Here is a 22,338-nt window from a genome sequence, read left to right on the forward strand (position 1 = left end):
ACCTATTATTTGTTTGAATGCATGTAAAAAATCTGCGAACTAGGGTTGAACTTTTGAAATTGTCTTAACTGCGCAGAATATGGCACCTTCACGGTACCCCAGTATCGTAAAAAAAACGTAGTCGTACGTCAGAAAGACTAATTTCAGTAAAAACACTTAACATCAGTCCATAGTTCCAGTTGTGTCTTTTACCGTCCCAAAAATAAAATCAACAGTCGAAAATCGCTTTCTGAGTGAAAATTGTTTATCATGTGCACCTGATTTCGGATGCAAAATTAACAGGCTATGTTTAGCCGCAAGTTGACTACGAAACCGAAGCTAACTGACGTTGCTATATTTACGTGCTTAATTTGCGCGGTTTACGTCATTCGGGCAGAAGCGCTCACAATATGACAGTTTCTTCACTGGCCCACCCCACAAGAGCATCACTAGACGAAGTTTTGCGTCTTGAGCACGTGACATATGATATCTGAATAGCGAAAAACTAACAAAAAAACACCCTTCACTATCCACCAATCGCAGACCCCGAACTGGTCAATCAGAGAGACGGAAAATCCCGCAAACTAATTTTGATAATCGTGAAACGAGCTGGCGAACTGGCGAGTGAAGAGGCGATTGGAAAAACCACGATCAGTAATTACAATTTAGCTTTTGTGCAGCCGGGTGCTCGAAAACTTCACAACCCAACGGGCAATAAACAATAATCCACGCTTCAGGAGCAATAAACTCAACAAGCAACACATCACCTCGTGTGCTCGGCGTTTACAATTCTCTCATTTCTCTAAACCGAACGCAGCGCACATACCGGCAACTGCTCGAAAGATTAGAATCAATTAGACACCAAACGCTAATGTATTCCCCAATCCGAAGATAGTCTAATTATTATTGCAGTGGGCGCAGAACTGCGAAGCAGTTGAAGATATAAACTTTCCTCGGCCAAACCACCCGCATCTACGTACGCGAGAACAGAAGAAATCACCAACCAACAACAATAAATAATAAAATATGCAAAACGATTCCCCTTCGGTAGTGGTCCATCGCCTGCCCGCCTGTCTAATCGGAATCGCGGAATGACGTCATTTTATGACAGCGTTTGTCACCGCCAATGCGTCGCGGCAACTATTTAATTGTCTCCCCGTCCCACTCAGCTCAGAGCCCCACGAAGTGCCCACTTGAATAATGCTCCGCCGCCGTCGTCGTTCAATTCCATATGCGCTCGTAATGATGCAAGGAACAAAGTATAGTGTCCCCAAGAGATGACGACATCCCGTGGCCGATGGTATCAGATGTCGTCGCACAGCACCGAAGGAAAGCAAATATAATGATTGAAGTTTATCAGAAGGCAAAAATGTGTTTTTTTTTTCGTTCGTACAAAGCCAAGTCAAGCCCTCCTAGTATCGTTTGTGGTTAGAGCTGTTGCTGCTGCTTTTTTTGCGAGTGGTGCTGGAAATAACCACCATCGGTTGAGTCATGGCCCAGCACACTCGAGGCTTTCCCTCGCAGTGCGTTTCGTAGTTCAGAGACGGAATTATTCTATTTCGAAAACGCGACATTTCTGTTCCAAAACTTCGATAGAGCTTACCCTCGAATTAAATCTTTTATGAAAGTAGTTGATTACTGGACACTAACTAAATTAGATTTTCCTTAAATTAATACCCGTATCGATTAGGTTCCCACTTGAACCTAATCGGACAGTAAGAGGAAAGAATGACAAAAAAACGTCACTCACCTGTACACCGCCACCGGTGCTCTGCGCTGTCGGTATGATTTGTACGACGTTTGGTGACGAGTTTAGGTTTTCGGAGTTGTTGGAACTGTTGTTGTTGTTGCTAGCCGGTCCGGCACCGCCCACAGAACTGGAACTGCTGTTGTTGTGTGGCTCCGAGTTGGCCAGCGGATCTAGCGAGGACGATCCATTTTCCTCGACCATATTCTCCATCGCTTCCTGCTTCAGCTGCCACAACCCTCGTGAGTTCCCGGCCAGTTTGAAATTTTGTGGTGGCAGTTTTCTGCCTTCTTCTTCTTTCAATCAGGTAAGGGTTGCGTGGATAACGTGGATTACTTCTGGATGGATCTCGTAGGAAAACGGGAAGATTCACCCCGGCTGGTGCACCCCTCAGTCCAACTGATGAGTGACCTCCAAATCAGCTAACGGGTCCTCCAGTAATTGTCTCGGTTTCTTCTGCGATGTCAACATGGGCGAGAGAAAAACAGGGAGGAAATGAAAATAATTGTTTTTTTTTTGGAATTCTACTTCATTTCATCTTTGCAAAGTCATGCCGGAGATGCCTCCGATGTAAATAATGTTATCTTGGTGAGTTTTTTTTTTCTGCATATGGCCCTGATAAGACGGCTTTTTTGTTGATAAGACTGAAGCCCCTCGAAATTACCTGCGGACTGTAACGTACTGCAACCGATTTAAATGGTACAAAAAGTGCTCCAATTGGATGCTCTTCAGAAATAATGCACTATCGTATGCTTGAGAATTAGCAACTACTTGATGAGACTGATGACGAGATAGCTAAATTCGTAACCATTGATTCAATTCATTTATTCAGACGATATGAGTAAAGGAGAAGACACCCCGGAAGGAAGGAGAGTTTAATCAACAATTAACCAGTGATGCAGATCTTTGACGTGGTGGATTCTGATTGATTTTATGGTTGATAAAGCATGAGCATAATGACTGAGCAGCGATCAGTTATGCTCTACTGCCATCTATAACAACTCGGGTCGCAGGAATTAATTAACCTGGTAGCATCTTAGCCCAAATGCGACACGTTTTTCGTCGCTCGTGTCAACAGGTCGTTGGTGCAAAGGCAGGGTTGTTACAAAAAACTTTAATTTTGAATCCGCAAAATCCGCGCCACGGGTTTTGAAGATCCGCGCCGTGAAAACTAAATCCGCGCCGAAAAAAAAAACTAATAAAAACTTAGGATCCAACATGATAAAATTAATACCATCTTTAAAATTTCATGCTGAAATTTATAACTTGTTCGTATTTAGCTTTAAACGCAGGATAGACGACTTACTGCGACCATGTCTAGGAATGATGCTGACCAAAAATGTTGTTTGGAAATTCCTATATACACATGTAAAATGCCCGTAGCACTGTTTTTTTGTCGTTGAAAAGAGTATGATTATGACGGGTAAAATTCCTGTGAGACATAAGTTAGACATAAAATGTGAGAATTGAATGACGAGATTTGAGAAATGTGGGTTGAGAGGTTCGATAAATATTAAAGATATGAAAAGTGATAGATAACCATTTAATCCCTAATATACGGGATTAAATGGTTATCTATCGGAAACATTCAGCAACTAATTAAAAATCTTCGTTAGTTGCAAACCATAGGAAGTTTTACTAAAATTTGCTAAAAATCTTGTTGAAAATAATTTAAAAGGACGAGATAAGTTTTAGCTAGAAAATAAAAAACCGTTTATTAATAGGATTAAGTATATGTAACTCACGAATAGCGCCAAACTCGAAAAAGTAGAAGCAATCGGAAAAGTAGAAGAATCCCTCAACTCGAATTCAGATCTAACATTCAACTTATGTTTATCTGTAGAAACATGGAATAGACTTAAGTAAGAATTTTTTAATGCAGGGTGACCATTCAAAATAAATTTTCGATTTTCCGTTTTTTTCTCGGTTGATAGATTTAAATTTTCTCGGTGCTTTATTTTTAAAAAAATTGTAAAAAACATCAATTTTACATGTTTATTTATATTCTTGCGAGAATCCGCATGATAAACCACGGAAATTCCGAAGTCTGCTTAAAAAAAAGGCGTGAAAAACCAAACCAAAAACTGCGTAGAAAGCAATTTTAAACATTTCTAAACGAAAGCATGACAGTTTTTCAGGAATTCGATAAACTTGAGCATCCTAACGAAATCGTCTTGAAAATTCTAAGATATATCAAAAAATTGTTTTGCCAAAAAAGTTTTTTAATGACATCGATTTTAGATCGTTATAATTTGCAAAAAACAGAACAATTATTCAAAAATAAATAATTTTCTTTTTTAATCCAATTTATATATTTTCCAAATCTAGGAATTAATTTGCTACAACTCGTTCATTGGAAACATTAGTAGAAGACATGCAGGAGGATGATTTTCCTGATGTGAAGCCTGATTTCCCGGTTTTCTCGTCTTTTTTTCCGGTGATTTGAAATTTCTGTCTTTTTTCCGTCTTTTTCCCGCTTCTCCTGATAGAGTAGCCACCATGATTAATAATGTACGTAGACATTTTTGTAAACAATGCAACTACTAAGTGGGCGTGGGTTGCAAGGCAATCGCTTCTAATAGACCATCGCACTGAATCTTTCAATCTCACTTTTTTAAAGATAGATAGTGGTAGCTTGTCTCCTCAGTTGGTCTCGAGGTACGATGCTGGCCTAACAAGCCAGTTGTCGTAGGCTCGAGTCTCGGCACGGGATAGACTGTTAGTGTCAGTAGGATCGTAACGCTAGCCCCGCAATTGTCCTGTACGCTCAACCGTCGGCTGCGAAGTCTGTATATAACAAACAGAAGGTCAAGTTCCGAACCGGATTGTAGCACCAAGGCTTTGCTTTGCTTTGGTAGCTTTGTTGACTTTTGTACCTGAGCAAACAGTTTGAAATTAATGAAAATAAAACATCAACAATATTGGATATTTTCGCAGAATTAGCTGCAATTCAGTACACCCTAGGGATTATCGAAAAAATGCCCACGGACCATTATTTCATCTTTACGGACAGTCTCAGTTCCATTGAGGCTCTCCGATCGATGAAAGATGTTAAGCACTCTCCGTATTTCCTGGGGAAAATACGGGAACATCTGAGTGCTTTATCCGAAAAATCTACTCAGATTACCTTAGCGTGGGTCCCTTCTCACTGCTCGATACCGGGTAATGAGAAAGCGGACTCTTTGGCTAAGGTGGGCGCAACAAACGGTGATATTTATGTAAGGCCAATTGCCTTTAATGAATTTTTCGCATTTGTACGTCAGAATACGATCATCAGTTGGCAAAATTCTTGGACCAAGGGGGAACTGGGAAGGTGGTTACATTCCATAATCCCCAAGGTATCGACGAACCCGTGGTTCAAGGGGTTGGATGTAGGTCGGGATTTCATTTGCGTGATGTCCCGGCTTATGTCCAATCACTATAGATTTGACGCGCATCTCCGTCGTGTTGGGCTCGGGGAGAGTGGTATCTGTGCCTGTGGTGAAGGTTATCACGACATAGAGCACGTTGTTTGGTCATGCCCTGTACACCGTGACGCCAGGTCTAGATTAATAGCTTCCCTGCAGGCCGAAGGTAGGCAGCCGGCTGTTCCTGTTCGTGATGTCTTGGCGAGCCGTGACCTATCCTACATGTCCCTTATATACGTTTTCCTGAAATCCATCCACGCCCCAGTTTAGTCCTATCCCCTTCCGCCTACATCCAACCAAACGACAAGAACACGTTAAGACCCCGGATCCGGAAACAGCAATCAGACCCGCACGATACTCTCAAGGCCCGATGGAAACAACCCAATATGCCAGTCCGTAATATCTTGGCCCAGCAGCGGAACGAATTTAATATGCTGCTTACCTATGGCAATGAAAACCATCAAACAGCAAACCTGTGCTTTTAATGCAAAATATTCTAGCTTTAAGTTAGATTTAGTTACAGCTCGTAGTCGGCAGCGAGGATAAAAAATTTGCTTTTAGTTATTAAGATACTTTAGAAAGTAAGCTACCAGATATAATTGGCGCCGTTAAACATTGAATTGTATTTGTGCCGTGTCAAATAAACTATAGATGAAGAAAAAAAAAATATTGGATATTTGCATTTTGAACAAATTTGAAATTTTCAAATAGAGAAGTTTTTGTTAGAACAACATTTTTTTCTTAAGAGTGACCATGCTGAAATGTTCAGCTGAGTTTCAATGAATGATCAATAAATTTCAGACGGTTTTCTATACACCATCCCTTGACAACTTTTCTCTAATTCTTGTCATAACGGACGTCGATAAGACGCATGTGAGTTCAGATGCGAAACTCAGTCTAGTAAAGTCTACACACTAGGGTGCCAACCAAAATGATAATTTTTAGAAACCATATACAAAATTTGCACCTGCCCGAAAAAACACCTAGTGAAAAATCGTAGAAGCGATTGAAGTTTGGCCTTTGATTTTTCGGATTTCTCATGGTCTAACTTCGTTTTGCGCCACCCCATTTGGAATCCAACTGACCTGAAATTTTGCACAGGGTGTTTTTCGGGAAGGTAAACATTTTGTATAGGGTTTTTTTCCTAAATTTTTTGATTCCTTTTTTCTCATACAGGTGATTGGCATCCTACAACACACCCACCATGTTTCATTGAAATCTGCTGCCAGCCCCTTAATCGATATCCTGATTTTTAGACAATTGAAAGCAAGGTTGCAAGTCTTTCCGCAAAATCCGCGCCATGGAGTAGTAAAACCGCGCCAAATCCGCAAAAAAACGCAAAATCCGCAAAAAACGCGAAATCCGCGCCGACTGTAACAACCCTGCAAAGGTAGTTAAGGAATAATTTTTGATTGTACAGCATACGGAAAATATCCCTCACTCGACCTCTTAATATGTTGTGCGTAAGTTTGTCCCACTTCAAACGTTTATGTTACTATTAATAAAGCTCAAAAGTGCATAATCGCATCTATACATTCGAGCACGGTCAGCCAGGAGAAAAAATTCTGCGTGGTCAAGTACTAAAATCGTGAAATTGCTGAAAATGGCTAACTCGACCGAATATGATGTAATGAAACGTTTCCGTGAACATTCAACTGTTGTTCAAATGGAACAGAAACCGCGTCATAGCGGAACTCTAGGACTACGACTTCACCTAAAAACACAACCCTAACCAAAGTATTATCCGGAGAATCTGTATAGGAGAAGCTTATCGTAGCTTGTTTAGGGCTCACAAAGGTTTAATGGATATATAGCCAAAGTTGGCGAGCTGCCACTACATTCTAGAGATGCGTTACATAGAAAAAGACCTTTATTCTCCCAAAGTACCTCAATACCGTCCAATACTCCAGGGAACTCGTCATTACTTCAGGTGTGCCGCAAAGAAGCGTGCTCGGTCCACTTATCTTCAACATGTTGGTAAATGATGTTTGTTCCCAACTAAGGTCTCCGAATAAATCGGGCATTAAAGCCGAAGCATTTGCAATGCAGGAATTCTTACGAAGGCAAACATCTGACTTCACTGATAACTATACTCTAAAAACACTTTTCTGTATCTTGGTTCGCAGCATCCTAGAGCATCCAACGAACTCCAGCGGATGTTCATACTCGACATAATCGAAAGGAACATCAACTGTCCGGAACTGTTGTAGCCAATCTACTTTAGCATCCCTCTACGTAACCTTCGGAGCTATTCAACCATCAATCTTCTCTTCCATTGAACTAATTGAGGTCGAAAACGTCTTTTAAAACTTGAATAAGACACATTGTTCAAGATTTATTCTGTATGATTCTATACGAAGAAGAAACAATATACAATAAGTGTAAGAACAATTTATTATCTGCATTTTGTTATAAAAAGATGTGTTGTACCTTTATTCAATCCCGAGATACAACTGGTTTTGTGATTCCTGATCCTAGTTGAATCAAGCTTTGAAACAAGCTCAGTTCGAAGTTTTCCTTTAGTTTAATTTAATGGAATGACACACATAAATATACCATTTGAATTGAAGCAGTGCACGTGTGAGGAAAAGTAGTTTTGTAGTCAAACACACCGTTCGCTTAACCGTTGTGTGTTCGACAAAAAAAAGTGTACCCATAAATGCAAATAGCACCCAATATGAATATTTTCGGAATCGGGATGATGCCCAGAGTCAACTCCTGTCACCATTTTGAAATTTAATATAGTGACTTCCGGTTTCCGGAAAACAGTATTAAAACAGGTATTTTTGAAATCGAAATGATGTCCAGAGACCTGAAAATGACCCCGAGAGGCATTTCAAAATGGCGACTTCCGGTTTCTGCAAGAGAACAAAATATGGTTGAATACTACCGAATATGGATGTTTCCGGAATCAGGATGATGTCTAGAAACCGGAAGTGAAATTCAATGACTTTTGGTTTTAAAATATTATCAAAATATCAAGGAGATATAATTGAAAATTTTTTTCAAAAATTTTCTTACGTGAATTTCGAAATTTGCCAGCCGCACATCTCCCGTGTAAAACCGACTAGCGTGTTTACAATTTCAATTTTATTGTTACGAAATTAGTGATCATATCTCGTTAGAGTGTCGGGAAAAACGGTTATCAAGCGAAAAACTCAATTAAGGTTGTAGCTTGTCGATGACTGGTAGCCCGGTAGGGCATTCTTCCCCGGCAAAGGCATCTACAAAACTACTTGGAGATCATCTAACCAACGTACAACAAACCAAGTTGACTTATCGACGGCCAGTTTTTCTGACTTCACCAACGTACGCACCAATCGCGATGCGGATATTGACTTGGATTACTACCTAGTTGAGATATGCTTGCGTTTGAAACTATCGACATCAAGCAGCTCAGAAACTTCCAGGCTGCAGAAGAATAAGTGCAACAGCTCGGAGCAGTGCTACACACGGCGGAGAAGCTTAGCGCATCACCTCTTGAGGACGGCTGGTGCAGGATTGAAAACGGCGATACTAGGAGTGAAGGCACCAATCGACAGAAACAACTGGCATGGCGGAGAATGCGAGGCAGTAATGGATGAGAAGAATCGGACCAAGGCAAGTCGACGAGAACAAGGCTAAGTACGAACGGGCATGAAACGACATGACTACTTTTCTTAGACGGAAGAAGTGGTAGCAAATAGATCGCGAACATCAGAAGCCCCATGCCAGCGATACGGATCTATGAGCATGTTAACCATTCTCGCAGAGGCTATGTGTCGCAAGCCGGAATGTGCAACGATGCGGATAGGAACCTTCTCATGGATGCCAGCAAGATAGTCGATAGGTGGAAGGTAAATGGTGATACAGTAAGCAACAGTGGAACACGAATTGACCTAGGAGCATCAGCAGCAGATGCCCGAGTACCAGCCCCCGATGGTTCAAAGTTCGTTGTGAGATCGGGAAGCTGAAAAACAGCAAAGCCACCGGCAAAGACATACTGCCGAGCTAGCGCACTGCACTGAGAAATTTACAAGATTTGGGAGGAGGAAAAGCTGCCAAATAAGTGAATGAAGTCGTCTGCCACATCTGCAAAAAGAGTGGCAAGCTGGGATGCCGCAACTACCACGGCATCTCGCTTATAAATGTCGCAAATCATATTCCGTCATCCATCACTTTTAACCAGGAGGCTCGTGGGCCAGTACCACGTCACCACGGACCAGATCTTTTCAATCCGACTTATCTTACAGAAACGTCGCGAATACGAGGTGCTCACACATCACATTTTTATTGATTTTACGGCGACCTACGATACAGTTGATCTAGAACAGCTACGGCAGATCATACACGACAAGGTCACCATGGCGCAAGTGATGTGCTACGTGCATGTGAGGGTGTGATTCGGAGTCGTTTTAGCTTCATAGGCGGATGACTTTGGCATGGTAGCACGTAATGGCGGAGGAAAGCTGGTAGCACGTAATGGCGGACGAAAACTACAAGGTGTTCAACAGACTTGATTACAACATTTAATCGCTGTGTAGGTGTGTCCCATGTGCATTATGTGTATTGGTATTGGTGTCAGGTTTAGTATCATGTATAGGCTAACCAACGCGTTTGCGAGAGGTGGGCGACTCGCGTCATATTCCAGCGGTTGAAAACCAATGGAGTGAAGCGGAATTTAATCTATACCACCATCCTCCGGTACCGGGAGACGGGATCTACCAAGGACCATGCGGGATTCGGGCTGCCGCGTTCATTGAGGACGCCAACAGCCATAAAATCGGTGAGGGAGCGGGTTCATCGGAAAATGAACCGCTCGATCCGGAAACCCGCTGCTGACCTGGGTGTGTCGATTGGGACTGCTCACCACCCAAGTAACAATATCAGTTTTACGATGTACTTGAAGAAGCTTTGATTGCTTGTTCTTTAAAACAGGGCATAAATCTTATTATTCCCACAAACTGCTACAAATCAGCCGTAAAATCCCCATAAGATCAAGGAGGCCCATGATAGAGAAGGTACTCAAGAATAGTTCCTAAAGTTTGCTTAAAACTCTATATTTTTATCGATATGTACTCATGATGACATTCAGGAGTTGCTCACAACCATGAAAAAACTGTTACGAATTTCGAGAGTTTTATAAATCAGGTTCGCAACTCTTCTCAATAGCTTATTTGCTATGAGCAGAATTTATTTTTTATTTACATAGATCAATTTATGAAACAAACCCCATCGATCTACTCTTTCTCCAAAATGAATGTCATCGCAGTCGTTGAATAAAATAGGTAGATAAATCTACATGTATTTTCAAGTTCATATTTGTTAATTTTTAATTGCCACGTTAAGTTTATACGTTATATGGAAAAAAAGTTTGTAATTTTCAACGCGCCATGATATTACTGGCAAATCAGTAATTTACACTGGAGTCGCTTTTTACGCGGTTGGATTTACCGCATTTAAAAGATTAGATTAGATATACTTATACTAAACTTATTTGATAACGCGTACGAATCATCTTCCGAATCGAGTAGAAATAATCCGCGTTATTGTTAAAATATCCTGTTTAAAAAAACGCATAAAAACGACCCGCGTAAAAAGCGACCCCAGTGTATTTAGAAAATAAAAAATATATCTGAATTTTCGTTAAGTTCAGGTTTGCTGGACCATGAAACATTTTACTAAACTTTGTGCTCAGCATGGTCAACATTAACTACTGAGCTGCCAGAATTATTAGTAGCATTGAGAATCTCGGCCTTTTATTACCGTTTAATTACAAATGGCTATTATTTTGACGTAGTTAATCACAGTCTGTTCGCCATATTTGTCGTTGGTTTTATTTTAAACCCTTCATAAGATGGCTTCTAACTAAAACTTCTTGTGCAAGACTAATAAGATATTTTTAGTATCTCGACAAGTTGGCATTTACTTGTTGCATTCACGGAGAACAATACTTGCGCTTGAATAAAACTTGCTTGAACTTTTCAAGACAAACAAATTTTATCTGAGAAAACCCCCTCTTCCGTTTGACAACTGTTTGTTTACAGTCAAGCACCATTTTTTGTGATCATTGCTGTTGAAAAGTCTTACTTGTAGCGATTTTAAAACAAGAAACAATAAATGGTTTCGAATAAACATCCGGTGTAATTTATAATTAGGGCCTTAAAAAATGAGCAAAATGAAGAAATGCAACATATTGCATGGAACAGGGGAATGAATACCGTTTCTCTGTCATTCTCAGCTACAAGTCGGACTCGATTATCCGGAGTAAAAAATGTTTTGGTGTTCCGGATAATCGAGTCCGACCTGCATTGGAATTTCTACCATCTTATATTTCATGTCCGTTAGTGAGTATTGAGTTTTTGCTGTTTTTAACACCAAAAGTAATATACCCTTAAATGACTTGATTTAGTATGATTTAGGTTGGCTTGATTTAGTATGAGTTAGTTGCTTGAATGAGCTGAAAAATGTTTGTTCATTTTAAATCCTTTTCTTTCACGAATGTTTTCTCTTTCATGAGACAAAATGGGTTTAAGAAAATTTTATAGGCACATTCTCAAGATAGATTCATCTTAAAGATAAGTACCATAAAACTATCGTAAAACTCTCATGAAGTTATATGGAAGCTTCTCATAGGTGTTTTGAAAGGGATATTGAGTGCGTTTAAAACCGCTCCTCAGGCTAATTACACTTATTTATGAAGGAATTTTATGGAGGACTCTTTAAGTGTTCTTTAATTACTCTTGGAAACTCTTGATAAATAAAAACCACAAGTACTTAAAAAAAAATATGATAAAACTTGATAGATTTAGTAATGTTTTGATAAAACTACTATAAAATATAAATAAAACTAAATCGTCTTTGGATTGTTACTTGGGCAGTGTTGTTAGTCTCCCTCATAAACAGCATGCAACACCTGAAAAGAAGGTTCTCGTTGCTACCGATATCATTTCTCGTTCTTTTTTACATTCTTTCATACTCGCATTCGCTCCTGAAATCATATGCACACACTCGTGTCTACTCTCCTACTCGCGTTTATTCCCCTACTCACGAGCGCGACCAGCCGAAGACAATTGTTTCAAGATGCATTGCGATGATTGCGGATGAACAAAAAAAATATTTCGAATATCGTACTACTTCGGCAGCGATTTACTTCGATTTGTTTTACTTTAGACTGCTGTAAAAAACTTACAGAATACTTTACTGGTTCTTCGCCCAACTGTGCACGAAGCAAAACCGGATAGGTGAAGGAAACATTTTCGTTTTCGAGCACATTTTTCCAAGCACTGCTCACTCCTAGTCGAGCAATTGTAGTAGAGTATTCCAACTCGCAAGCAGGAACTCGGGTTTTTTTACAGTCGCTGAGTAGTAAGACAAGAGAGTTTTTGCGTGCCGGTGCTCGTTAGCTGCTGCTCCAGCGAGTGCATGAAGAATAGAGAGTATCTCTAAAGCGTGTGTGCAAAGACTTGAGAAACGTAGCATATGTCTCGTTCTCAAGCAAAAAGGAGGAGAAAGGTTTTGCTTCTCGCTCGCTTTGCAACGCTGCTGCTCAGTGCTCACTTGATGAAGGACCTGGGATATAAGCTTTACAAGAAACGCAAGGTTCACGGGGTAACGGAGTCTACAACGAAAGATAAACTGGACTGAGCCGAACTGACACTTTCGCGGCACGCAAGTCAGGAGTTCGTGTTTCCTTTAAGAAACTGGTGAACATTCACTCTCCTCTTCCCACATATTAAGGAGAGTGATAATTTCAAGAAAAAATCAGATGGAGCAATGCAATGTGTAATTTGATGATTGAAAAATCAATAAAAATATAAGGCAAGAAACAAATTAGACCACTCACTACCAAATACTTACTAATTAGCTCAGTGTTAGCAAATCATCAGAAGAGATTGTCTCTGATTTTAGTGAAAAAATGCTGAAATGCTGACTATCACGCAAGATTGCATTTCGATAGAAGTCAAATAACCCCTTAGGGAAAAACATACAGCAAGATTCGTAACCCCAACTGATACTGATTGTTGTCAATGCCAATCGAATTGATTTAATGATAAATTCAACTAAAATGATGGAAGCATAAATAAACAGAATTATTTACCTGTTAGCAAACAATAGAATTGTTTTCGATAATTTTCGATGCTTTATATTTTCCATCTTCTATTGTATTTTTATATTTTTGGTTATTAAATATTGAGGTGTTTTTTTAAATACCTTCGACTTTGCAATTTTTCGGTTCGTAATTTTATTCCCTCTTTGGTTTATCTTTTTAAATTTCTGCTTTTTATTTGTTGGCTGATATCAATTTTAAAAATCTTATTGTTAGGTACATCTATTTAATACTAGTAAATTTCGCAATGGTGGTTTATCTTTTTAATTCCGCAAAGCTGCCATATTTCAACGATTTCTGGCTGATAAATGCTCAAAATTTCCATTAAATACTAATTTTGATCATTTTCCTATATTTTTTTATTTTTAATCGCTATCATCGCAAAGAATTTGGAGGATATTTTCCTACTTTCATCATCCCAATCTTTGAGCATATGACTGCTAGTAGCCTGATGTCTCTAAGATGTAGGTTGCAAAGTTTTCAATATTTCTCGTCAAATGTGAATTTTTTTTTTTTTTTTGGTTTCAAGTGCAAGCTCTGTATTATTCGTTTCTCCGTTTCTCGGAACGTAATTCCTGATAAACTATATATTTTTGTAACTGTTGCTGCTATTTTAATTATATGTCACCGTTGGTTTTTTCTTCATTTTACTTTAGCGCTGTAGAATTTCTTTCAAACTGATAGGACTGATAGGAACATTTTATGACATCATCGGCTCCATAAATTTTAAATAGCTTTTATTATAGCCATTATCATTCAAAACGGTTATTCATTTCACTTTTTTATTAGGTTGCATTTCTAAAACCGCTTCCGTGCACGAGCGGACTTGGTGTAACCTGTCAGTGTTGTACAAAGTTTACACGTAGACAACATTTTCTATCAAGAATGGGCTTTTTTCCAATAAAAACAATTAAATTGCCATACTATATCATACAATAGGTTAAGTACAAGAGGATTAGATTGTGTTTAAAAAAAATGTCGAAGCTATGTGACATTTCCCTTTTTTAAATTTTATACAGACACAACTCTTTTCGAGTATTGCTGACGACGTATGGCAAAACACCTAATTGTTTATTGCTGTTTCATATCTGCGGTTCTTCGAGTATCACTAGAATAGCTCAGCGTCTGCCCTAACTAAACAGCTTTCATAATCTGAGTTGCGAGAAAAAACACCATTCATTGGCAAACAATTTACACTTCAAATTCAGCACTTTCCACTTTAAATCACATCGTCTCTACAGGGTGCTGTTAAAATAAAAAAAAAATGAAACAAATTTTCCGAAATCTGTTATCCTGATGTGCTATTCAACGTAAACCACACCAAAAGGATAGGCACCGTTGGGAGGTGGTAATCAAAGTAAAGCACTCTCCGGAACGTCGACCTTGGATGGGGTGGACAATGGCCCTCCTAACGGCGGGGGGATATGGGGTGAACTTACTTGCATCATCACCGTCGCATCATCGGCGTCGACGTCGTCGCAGCGCGTTTTTTGGGGGGTGTGACAGTGGTGCGAGAAAATCAAAACATTACACTCGTACACGCGCGTGCATCCAGCCTTGCCATCACGTCGCCACGCCACCCACCCGAGAGAAGGACGGAGGAAGGAGGATGAAAACCAAGCAAGAAAGCACATAAGGACTCTCGTTTTCCTTGTAATTTTCCACTGGCTCCTGAAAATGGCTAGCGGGAGAAAGAGAGTGTGGGAGAGAAAATGAGAATGAGGCGCGCGCGTTTGCTCGTTCGAGCCGGGGAGACTGGGGCGGGATGGCCAAATAACCTTGAAATAATCCAGGAATTAAGGTGTTGGCAACGCTTCGTTGCGCTGTAACCGGGGAGCGAATGCACACACTGACGACCGACCGACCGAAGGAAGCAAGCAAAAGGCTTGCGTTCGCGCTTTGCACACCACCGACCGACCCATCGACATTAGGCCCGAGAGCTTGTTTTCATGCCATCATCATAAGCACCAACAAACGATATAACAGTATGATTCATCCAAAACAACGACCAGTTCTGCGGTTTTGTGGCTGACACGGTCGCATCGATTGCGCTGTGCGGATATTCCTGTAGAGATCTTCCTTCTGTGTGTGAAGGATGCAAAACAATTTAGATAAATGCTAAACGAATCTTCTCAGACACCGCTAGCGAGACTGTCACGCGTGTATCTGCCAGGCGCTCGTGATAGCGCCATATTTATCTTTTCTATTAGATCAGCACGGTACCATTAATTCCCTATCAAAATGTTTCCTAGCTGCAAGACTCACAACAGTACCAACCAGACTTATTACGTAGTAAGCGTTCAATAGCTCTCTGCAGAGTAGGCTTTAGATACACAGCTAGCGGCCAGCCCGCATCTAGGTGTGATATTTGGATTGTTGACATCTACATTTGACATTCAAATACCCAGAGAAACATTTTTGCTCCTATCAGTTGACATCGCGACGAGGTGCAATCATAACATTTCCATCCAATATTTCATTCCAAGTTAGTAAATATGGGAGCAAAGTACAAGCTGCTGATCAATATGATTCGAAACTCTGACTACCTTTTGCCTACTATATTCCCACTCTCCGGCAGCACCTAGCGGGCTGCATATTAGCTACTTGGAGTGTAACTCTTTACGGGACACTGTCTTCAAATTTTCACCACCTACCAACCAAAGATTAAACGGTAACCACTATCGCTGCATTCCTGGTGACACAATCCTGTTGGACACTTTTTCATTGCCACACACAGAAACAATTCACCGCGATAATAATGAATTAGATTTTGAACTAAAAGAAAAGTTTTCGAGCGAAAAAGTTTACAAAAATTACATACCTCTTACGTATACTGCTCCGTCACTACGAACAGAGCGATCTACAGGAAAAAATAGCACTATAAACGCTGCACAATGTGGGTAAGTACACACGTCAACAATTTTCACCACCACACACTCGTGTGAGAACTAATACATCCTAAAGGGCAGGTTTGCTGCTCCCTTTTTGTTGCACATTCACCACCGCTAGCTCGAAAGAGACAGTTGATAGCCCCTCGTCACACAGTAGTGTTGGTGCCTTGACCATCACCGAGGGGTCTACGTAATCAGATTCGTCTCGTTTTCCCTCTCGTTCGCACTCGGTTCGCCAACGATTGTGCACAAGACCGCGTGTGGATATTCTTCCCTTGTCGCACTATCTGTCACACTACACACACACATACACACGTTTCAAGCTTTGGAAAGCAACTGAACGATCCAAGCGGCACCAATAATAATAGCAGCAATATCAGCAGCAACAGAAGAAACAACAGACCTGCGAGAATCAACAGCCAAGTTCGTCATATTCGTAGCGAGCACCGAAACGAAACTAGCGAGAGCTTGTTTTTGACAGTACAGGCGAACGTCATCGCAGCGTGAATACGCGACCGACGGACGATTACTTGGCGAGAGAGGGAGAGAATGCTCTCGCGTATAATAATCGCGAGACTATGTACATAAATACATTCAAATCTGGAACAGCCTGCGCTCGGAAAATGTTTCTTCCATGGCGGGGGGTGGTACTCAACTATTGAAAATTGTAAACCTACAAGGAAAATTTAACTCGTTCAGTGTTGGACTTGGTTGTTCGTCGTATCGTATTAATAAAATATAAGGGGTCTTCACATCGAGCTCGTACACGAATACCCAGCCGTAAACTGTGTATCTTCCATTACTCGTCGATGGAGGTGAGTATTTTTACGGCTGGGTATTTGTTTACGAGCTCGACATTAATACCCATACAGTTTATTTGTCAATAATGACATTTTACGACCCCTTGGCAGCATTAGTTTCAACCTAGGACTCCAACGTGTTGTACCAAACAATGTGTAGCGGTATGCTTACGTATCACTATTCGCTGAAGAGCAATTTCACGCAAACTCGTCTGTGGAGTTGATAACACCTTAAATAGTGAAATTTTCAGAGTTTGGTTAGTTAGACAGAGGAAAGAAAAGTTGATTGTTGACGTTTTATGCCGAGCAAATTGCCAAAATAAAATTTATAAATATTCACTGGTTTTTCCTGAACTTTTTTCTCTTTTTAATCTTGATTTGTGAGTGAAATTAACTCTGCTTTTAAAAACTTTTTACAAGTGAAATTGCCAACGACTGGCTGGTTTGGCTTGAAATTCCTCTCTATGCCTGTTACAAAGCATATGCCCACTTGACGAGCGAGCAGCATTGAAAGAACCGACTGGAATGCTTCGGATTCGAGTTTCAGCCTGCTTGCTATGCGACGCGAGCATGACGATGGTGACGGGCCGCGTTTGTAAATGTATGCTTCTGCTATATAACAAAACTGACAATGTATGTGCCACGGAGCATACGTAACCAGGCGTGACGTCACCACCGTGCTGCTATGCCTGTCATAAGAGCAAACCTTTCTATTTACAACAAAAGAAAAAAAATCAAAACGGTTGGCTGTAGGAAACTTTTGCCAACAGCTTTCGCCCACCACCCACTCTAATCTCGCTTGGTTTTGGGCGCTGAGATGAGTCGTCGGTGTCCGTACCGGAAGAAAAGCACACCTCGCCACGATTCGATGGCGCGCATGAAAGCGCAGCATCGGCCGCCCCCTACCCCGACCTAAAGGGCATCAATTGACATTGAAAAGTGTGTATTTTTAAGACGACGGGCGACCGAATGGGAGGGCCTTACGTCATCAAAATTAAGTGCGCGCGTGCGGGATTGTGTGAATTTGATCTTGAAAAGCAGCATTTCATGACCTGGCTGATGATCGTGTTTACGTCAACCGTAACCGAGAATGGCTCATCGCTGAGATTGAATTATGAGGTGGTGGTGGGTGGAAAGAGGAATCCTATAAAATAACAATTCTGGTTTTAGCGCTTTACGATACAAACTGCTTATCGATTTTCAATATATCGATCTTGAAGAGACGAATAGATCAGAGTCAGAACCGCTTTTTATAACACTCTATAATACATGTATACAGCACTCTTGTTTTGCAAAACAGGGAATCCTTAGCAAGTCAATATTAGCTGAATGATAACGTGTCTTTTCTGTCAGAATAGTAGGTACTCCGTCGATAGGAGCAAAAATCGTATATCGTCAAACCGCAATGCCTGCTGTATGATGATATTTACGTATGCATAGGGAACACTTTGCGCTTACTCACCAATACCTCCGAAGCCATACTTTAATCGCAGCAGTGAACAATCATAACAAACTCAAACTCGTCGCTTCCATCGTCGTCGTCGTCGAGGAGAGCGCCAATTTTACACGTTGTACATATTAAATTCTGAGTGGCTATAGCAACACACGAACGAGCGGATGACGTAATGTTTATGTTATTTTTAAATTTTTCACTCTACGTTCGGTTAGATCTAGCGAGCTCAGCCGTTTCTGTCTGGTTGCTATAAAAAATGAATAGTGAACCCCTCCTCACTTCCTAATTATTCCTGTCCCTTGCGTCAGTTTAGTACACTAAATTTCAATCGCAATGAAACCCACATAATGAAACTCTCACGATGGTGGTAAACAAGATAAAATAACTGCAACAGCTGAACGAACCATCATCGCTTGTTCCGTGCCGCATCGCATGCCATAAAATGGTTTCGTCTGATGTCATCAGAGTTATTGCGTTTTACTTTTCAACGCACACCAGTTTGAGAGGAGTGTATGTATTCCCGTACACAGGCACGTAGCATTTTCGACACGTAGCTCCATCAAGCAGAGTGAATGCGACAGGTTTGATCTTCTGTGTGTTATACGAAAAAAAACAAAGCTGAGAAGTTGAAGGAGTAAAGAGCTTTTCCGCTTACTGTATAAGCTTTTGAAAAGATATATCTAGAGCAGTTGGTGTCTTACCCCTCACGAACCATTTCAAGACTGGGGTGCCCCGAATAGTTGGAAAAATTCGACAGTCACTATAATTTAGCCCCTTAACGAACGAAATTCAGACGGTAGAAACGTGCTGTGAATGCACTCTTTGTTGAAAATGAGTGAATATTAGTAATGGAGCTTCCAGTGGAGAAGTAGTCTCGATATCCTTTTAAAAGCAAATAATGTGACATATTCGGTCCGCAAGCGCTCGTACCTACTGCATTAAGCTGGCAGTGACGTGTAAAACATTTTTTCAATCTGCGAGGAGAGAAGGGAGAGAATGAGGTAGAAATTCCACAGGTTCCTAACATCTACAAGTAGTCAGTCAAGCTGTTCGACGACTTGTTCTTGCCGCTCAAATGTCTGCCGAGAGAACGTCAAATTTTCCGAAACCTCGAGCAGGGCACGGAGGAACAAGGTATCCTCTCTAAGTACAGTGCGTGGAGGCAAATATTAAGGACCAAATTTCGAAAAAGGTTGCTGAGACAAACTGCGAGCGAAGATTCTAACCAAGGGTCATGTGAGCAGACCGCCCACTGGAAACAACAGTAAAGCATCGCAGGAACTGGCAGCGGACAGAGGTGATCAACCGGACTGTGGAATCAAAGGGTGTGGAGATTCGAAGAAGCGCCACAAAAAAAAAAAACTACGGCAAGTTGTGACTAATGACGAATCAGAAACTGAAGGACGACGAGGATGATAAGGCGGACGATGAAAGTGTTAGCTAAGTATTTGCGATGGATCTGGTGCTAACGTAATTAGTGCTGGTGTCTGAAAGGAGAGCAGGTTGCCAAGAAGTCGTTTATTAACGGCGGCAACGAAAAAGTTTTCGATCAATGACAAGAAGTACGTGAATGAGCAGGTGCCAACCTTCTTGGGAGGAGAGCAGCTACTAAACTAGGAATACTGAAGATTGATCCGTCGATCTGTGGTGTGAAGTCTCATGCGGAGCAGATCACTAAAGTGAAAGGAATGGTTGTCAATGTCGAAACACACTCAGAGTCGTGTCCCTATTCCGTTGCAATCCAAAGTCGTGAGAGAGCTAGCTACACTCAATTATAAACCAACTTCTCGTGATTCCTCTTGGACATCACGCTTGGCAGTTTGACCAGAGTCTGGGATGCCATAATACCATGTGGATGCCAGGTGAATAGTAGAAGAGCTGAGGAGTTTCCTGAGGCTCATAATTTTATACCAAACCTTTACAGGCGAAGAGGGGGAAGTGGGCTATGTGCTACGCAAGGGCTTATCACTAGCTGAACGAGCATATACGGAAATAAAAGGGTAACTGATACTCGTTTGAGATACGGAGCGATTAGAAAGCTATTTGCGTGGTATGGAGTCCAAGTTTGACGAATTGGACAGGCCATAAACGCATCGAAGACCAAGTACATGAGAGGAAGAGGTTCCAGAGCAGACAGCGTAAACCTCTCTCCACGAATTCATTTTAGCTGTGATGAAATCGAGGTGGTAGACGAGCTCGTGTACCTGGGCTCACTGGTGACTGCTGACAACGACACCAGCAGAAAAATTCGTCGGCGTCTCATGGCAGGAAATCGTGCCTACTTTGGGCCCTGGAGGACGCTCCGCTCGAATAAAATCCGCTGTCGCACGAAATTAACCATCTACAAAACACTGGTCAGACCGGTAGTCCTCTACAGCCACGAAACCTGGACCATGCTCGTGGAGGACCAAATTGGGGTTTTCGAACAGAAGGTGTCGCGTACCATTTGTGGTGGAGTGCAGATGGAAGATGGATCATGACGGAGGCGGGTGTTGATAAAAGTCATTTTCCCCAGCAAAACTCTTCGAAAATTACAGCCAATCACTTTCAATTTTCACTTTCAATGATCGCAGCACTCTTTCAGATACACTAGATTTTCGTCCTAGTAACGTGCTGTTATCCTCAGATGAAATAGATCGCGCGCATCGTTCACGGCTACGGAATAAAATTTGACGACAAATCCAACCAAATGATCTTCACTTCAAAGCGAAAAAGAAAAACAAACAGTCCACTCAACCAAAATGAACCTAACCGAAACACATTTTCACTGACACTGACCGATGCATTGACAATCTTCGTTAACTGATAAACTGATTTTGTTTTCTTGCTTTCATCGCATGAAATATAATGAGGTGTTTTGACAGTTCACTTCCATGCAAAAAGCGGGAAGGGAGAACTCTGAAAGGATTGTAAAAAAATAACGTTTATGGATGCTTTTTTTCACTTTCACTCAAGAGTGTCAACAAATATCAACCCTTACCACGAGTTGCATCAGCTGCTGGGAGAACCACTCATCGTCGGACGACAACCCGGTGAAAATGATTCTTAATAACCGACCGGACCAAATTGAATGGAGACGACTTCTTCGAACAGCAAGGAACACTTCGGCCAGGAGCTGACTGGTAAGGTTGGTAAGGAGTTCAAGTTGGTGACCGACCATGAAACGCTCAAGGAATTGTTTAATTCTTAACGAAAGCAGTATTCGAGAATTGAACGTTTCAATCATTCAGATATGAATTTGTCCACATATCTGGGAAAGCAAACATAGTCGATCCTTTGTCAAGATTGCCGATATTCGAAGAGTGTTCCACATACCATCAAATTGGAGAGTTGATGTTGCTCGCGGTTCTGGAATCTGCTAAACCCACAGCTTTGTCAGCTGTTAAAGATGGCGAGGTTGCTGCAGTCAAGGAAGCATTAAATACTGGCGTTGAATACATACCGATGATGACTCACATTGGGCATCCTGGGATTGAGCGTATAGAGTAAAGAGTTCACAGCAAGGTTTGGTTTCCGTCCGTTAGTTGGAAGAAGCGCCAAAGTCGTGTCTGGAGTGCCAGCTAGTAAGCGACTCGACGTCCCCAGTGCCAATGTCTGTGTGAGGGAGCTTCCTCGAGAATCGTGGTACGTGCTGGTTTGGGAATCTGGAAAAAGGAAGATGAAAAAACCTGAAAAATTAACATAGTAAAACAAATGGTAACACGTGATTTTTTTTTCGAAAAGAATATCAATTTAGTTCATCGTTTCTCGTTACAACATGTAGGAAAAAATTATGCGGAATCAACTTCTGATTGCCAGAAATGTTTGAAATTATTTATACTCGGAAAAGGTAGCCATGTTTAATACCTCACTCTGTATCTACAAAGATAGAACCGACTGACATTTACAGCATCATGCGGATTGTATTTGAAATCAAATAGGAATTTGTTCCTTTCATCTCAGCCCATATACTCATCTCATGGAACGCTCGAT

The 22,338-nt window shown here is 41.1% G+C and overlaps 1 protein-coding gene across 13 annotated transcripts in view; it reads right to left on the reverse strand.

The window, feature by feature from the left end:
* Positions 1 to 18,750, reverse strand: part of LOC129717157 (cyclic AMP response element-binding protein B) — a 39,731-nt gene extending 20,981 nt beyond the window's left edge. For 3 of the 13 annotated variants that reach the window (XM_055667058.1, XM_055667048.1, XM_055667002.1), the window contains exons 1-2: positions 16,044 to 16,596; positions 1,730 to 2,182 (exon numbers count right to left, since the gene is read on the reverse strand). In XM_055667058.1, coding sequence (XP_055523033.1) covers positions 1,730 to 1,939 — 210 coding nt within the window. In that variant the 5' untranslated portion in view covers positions 1,940 to 2,182; positions 16,044 to 16,596. The other 10 variants (XM_055667043.1, XM_055667030.1, XM_055667025.1 and 7 more) reach the window with 9 other exon arrangements.
* Positions 18,751 to 22,338: the final 3,588 nt, after the last annotated feature.

This window comes from Wyeomyia smithii, chromosome 1 (assembly GCF_029784165.1).
Source record: "Wyeomyia smithii strain HCP4-BCI-WySm-NY-G18 chromosome 1, ASM2978416v1, whole genome shotgun sequence".
In the NCBI taxonomy this organism is placed as follows: domain Eukaryota; kingdom Metazoa; phylum Arthropoda; class Insecta; order Diptera; family Culicidae; genus Wyeomyia; species Wyeomyia smithii.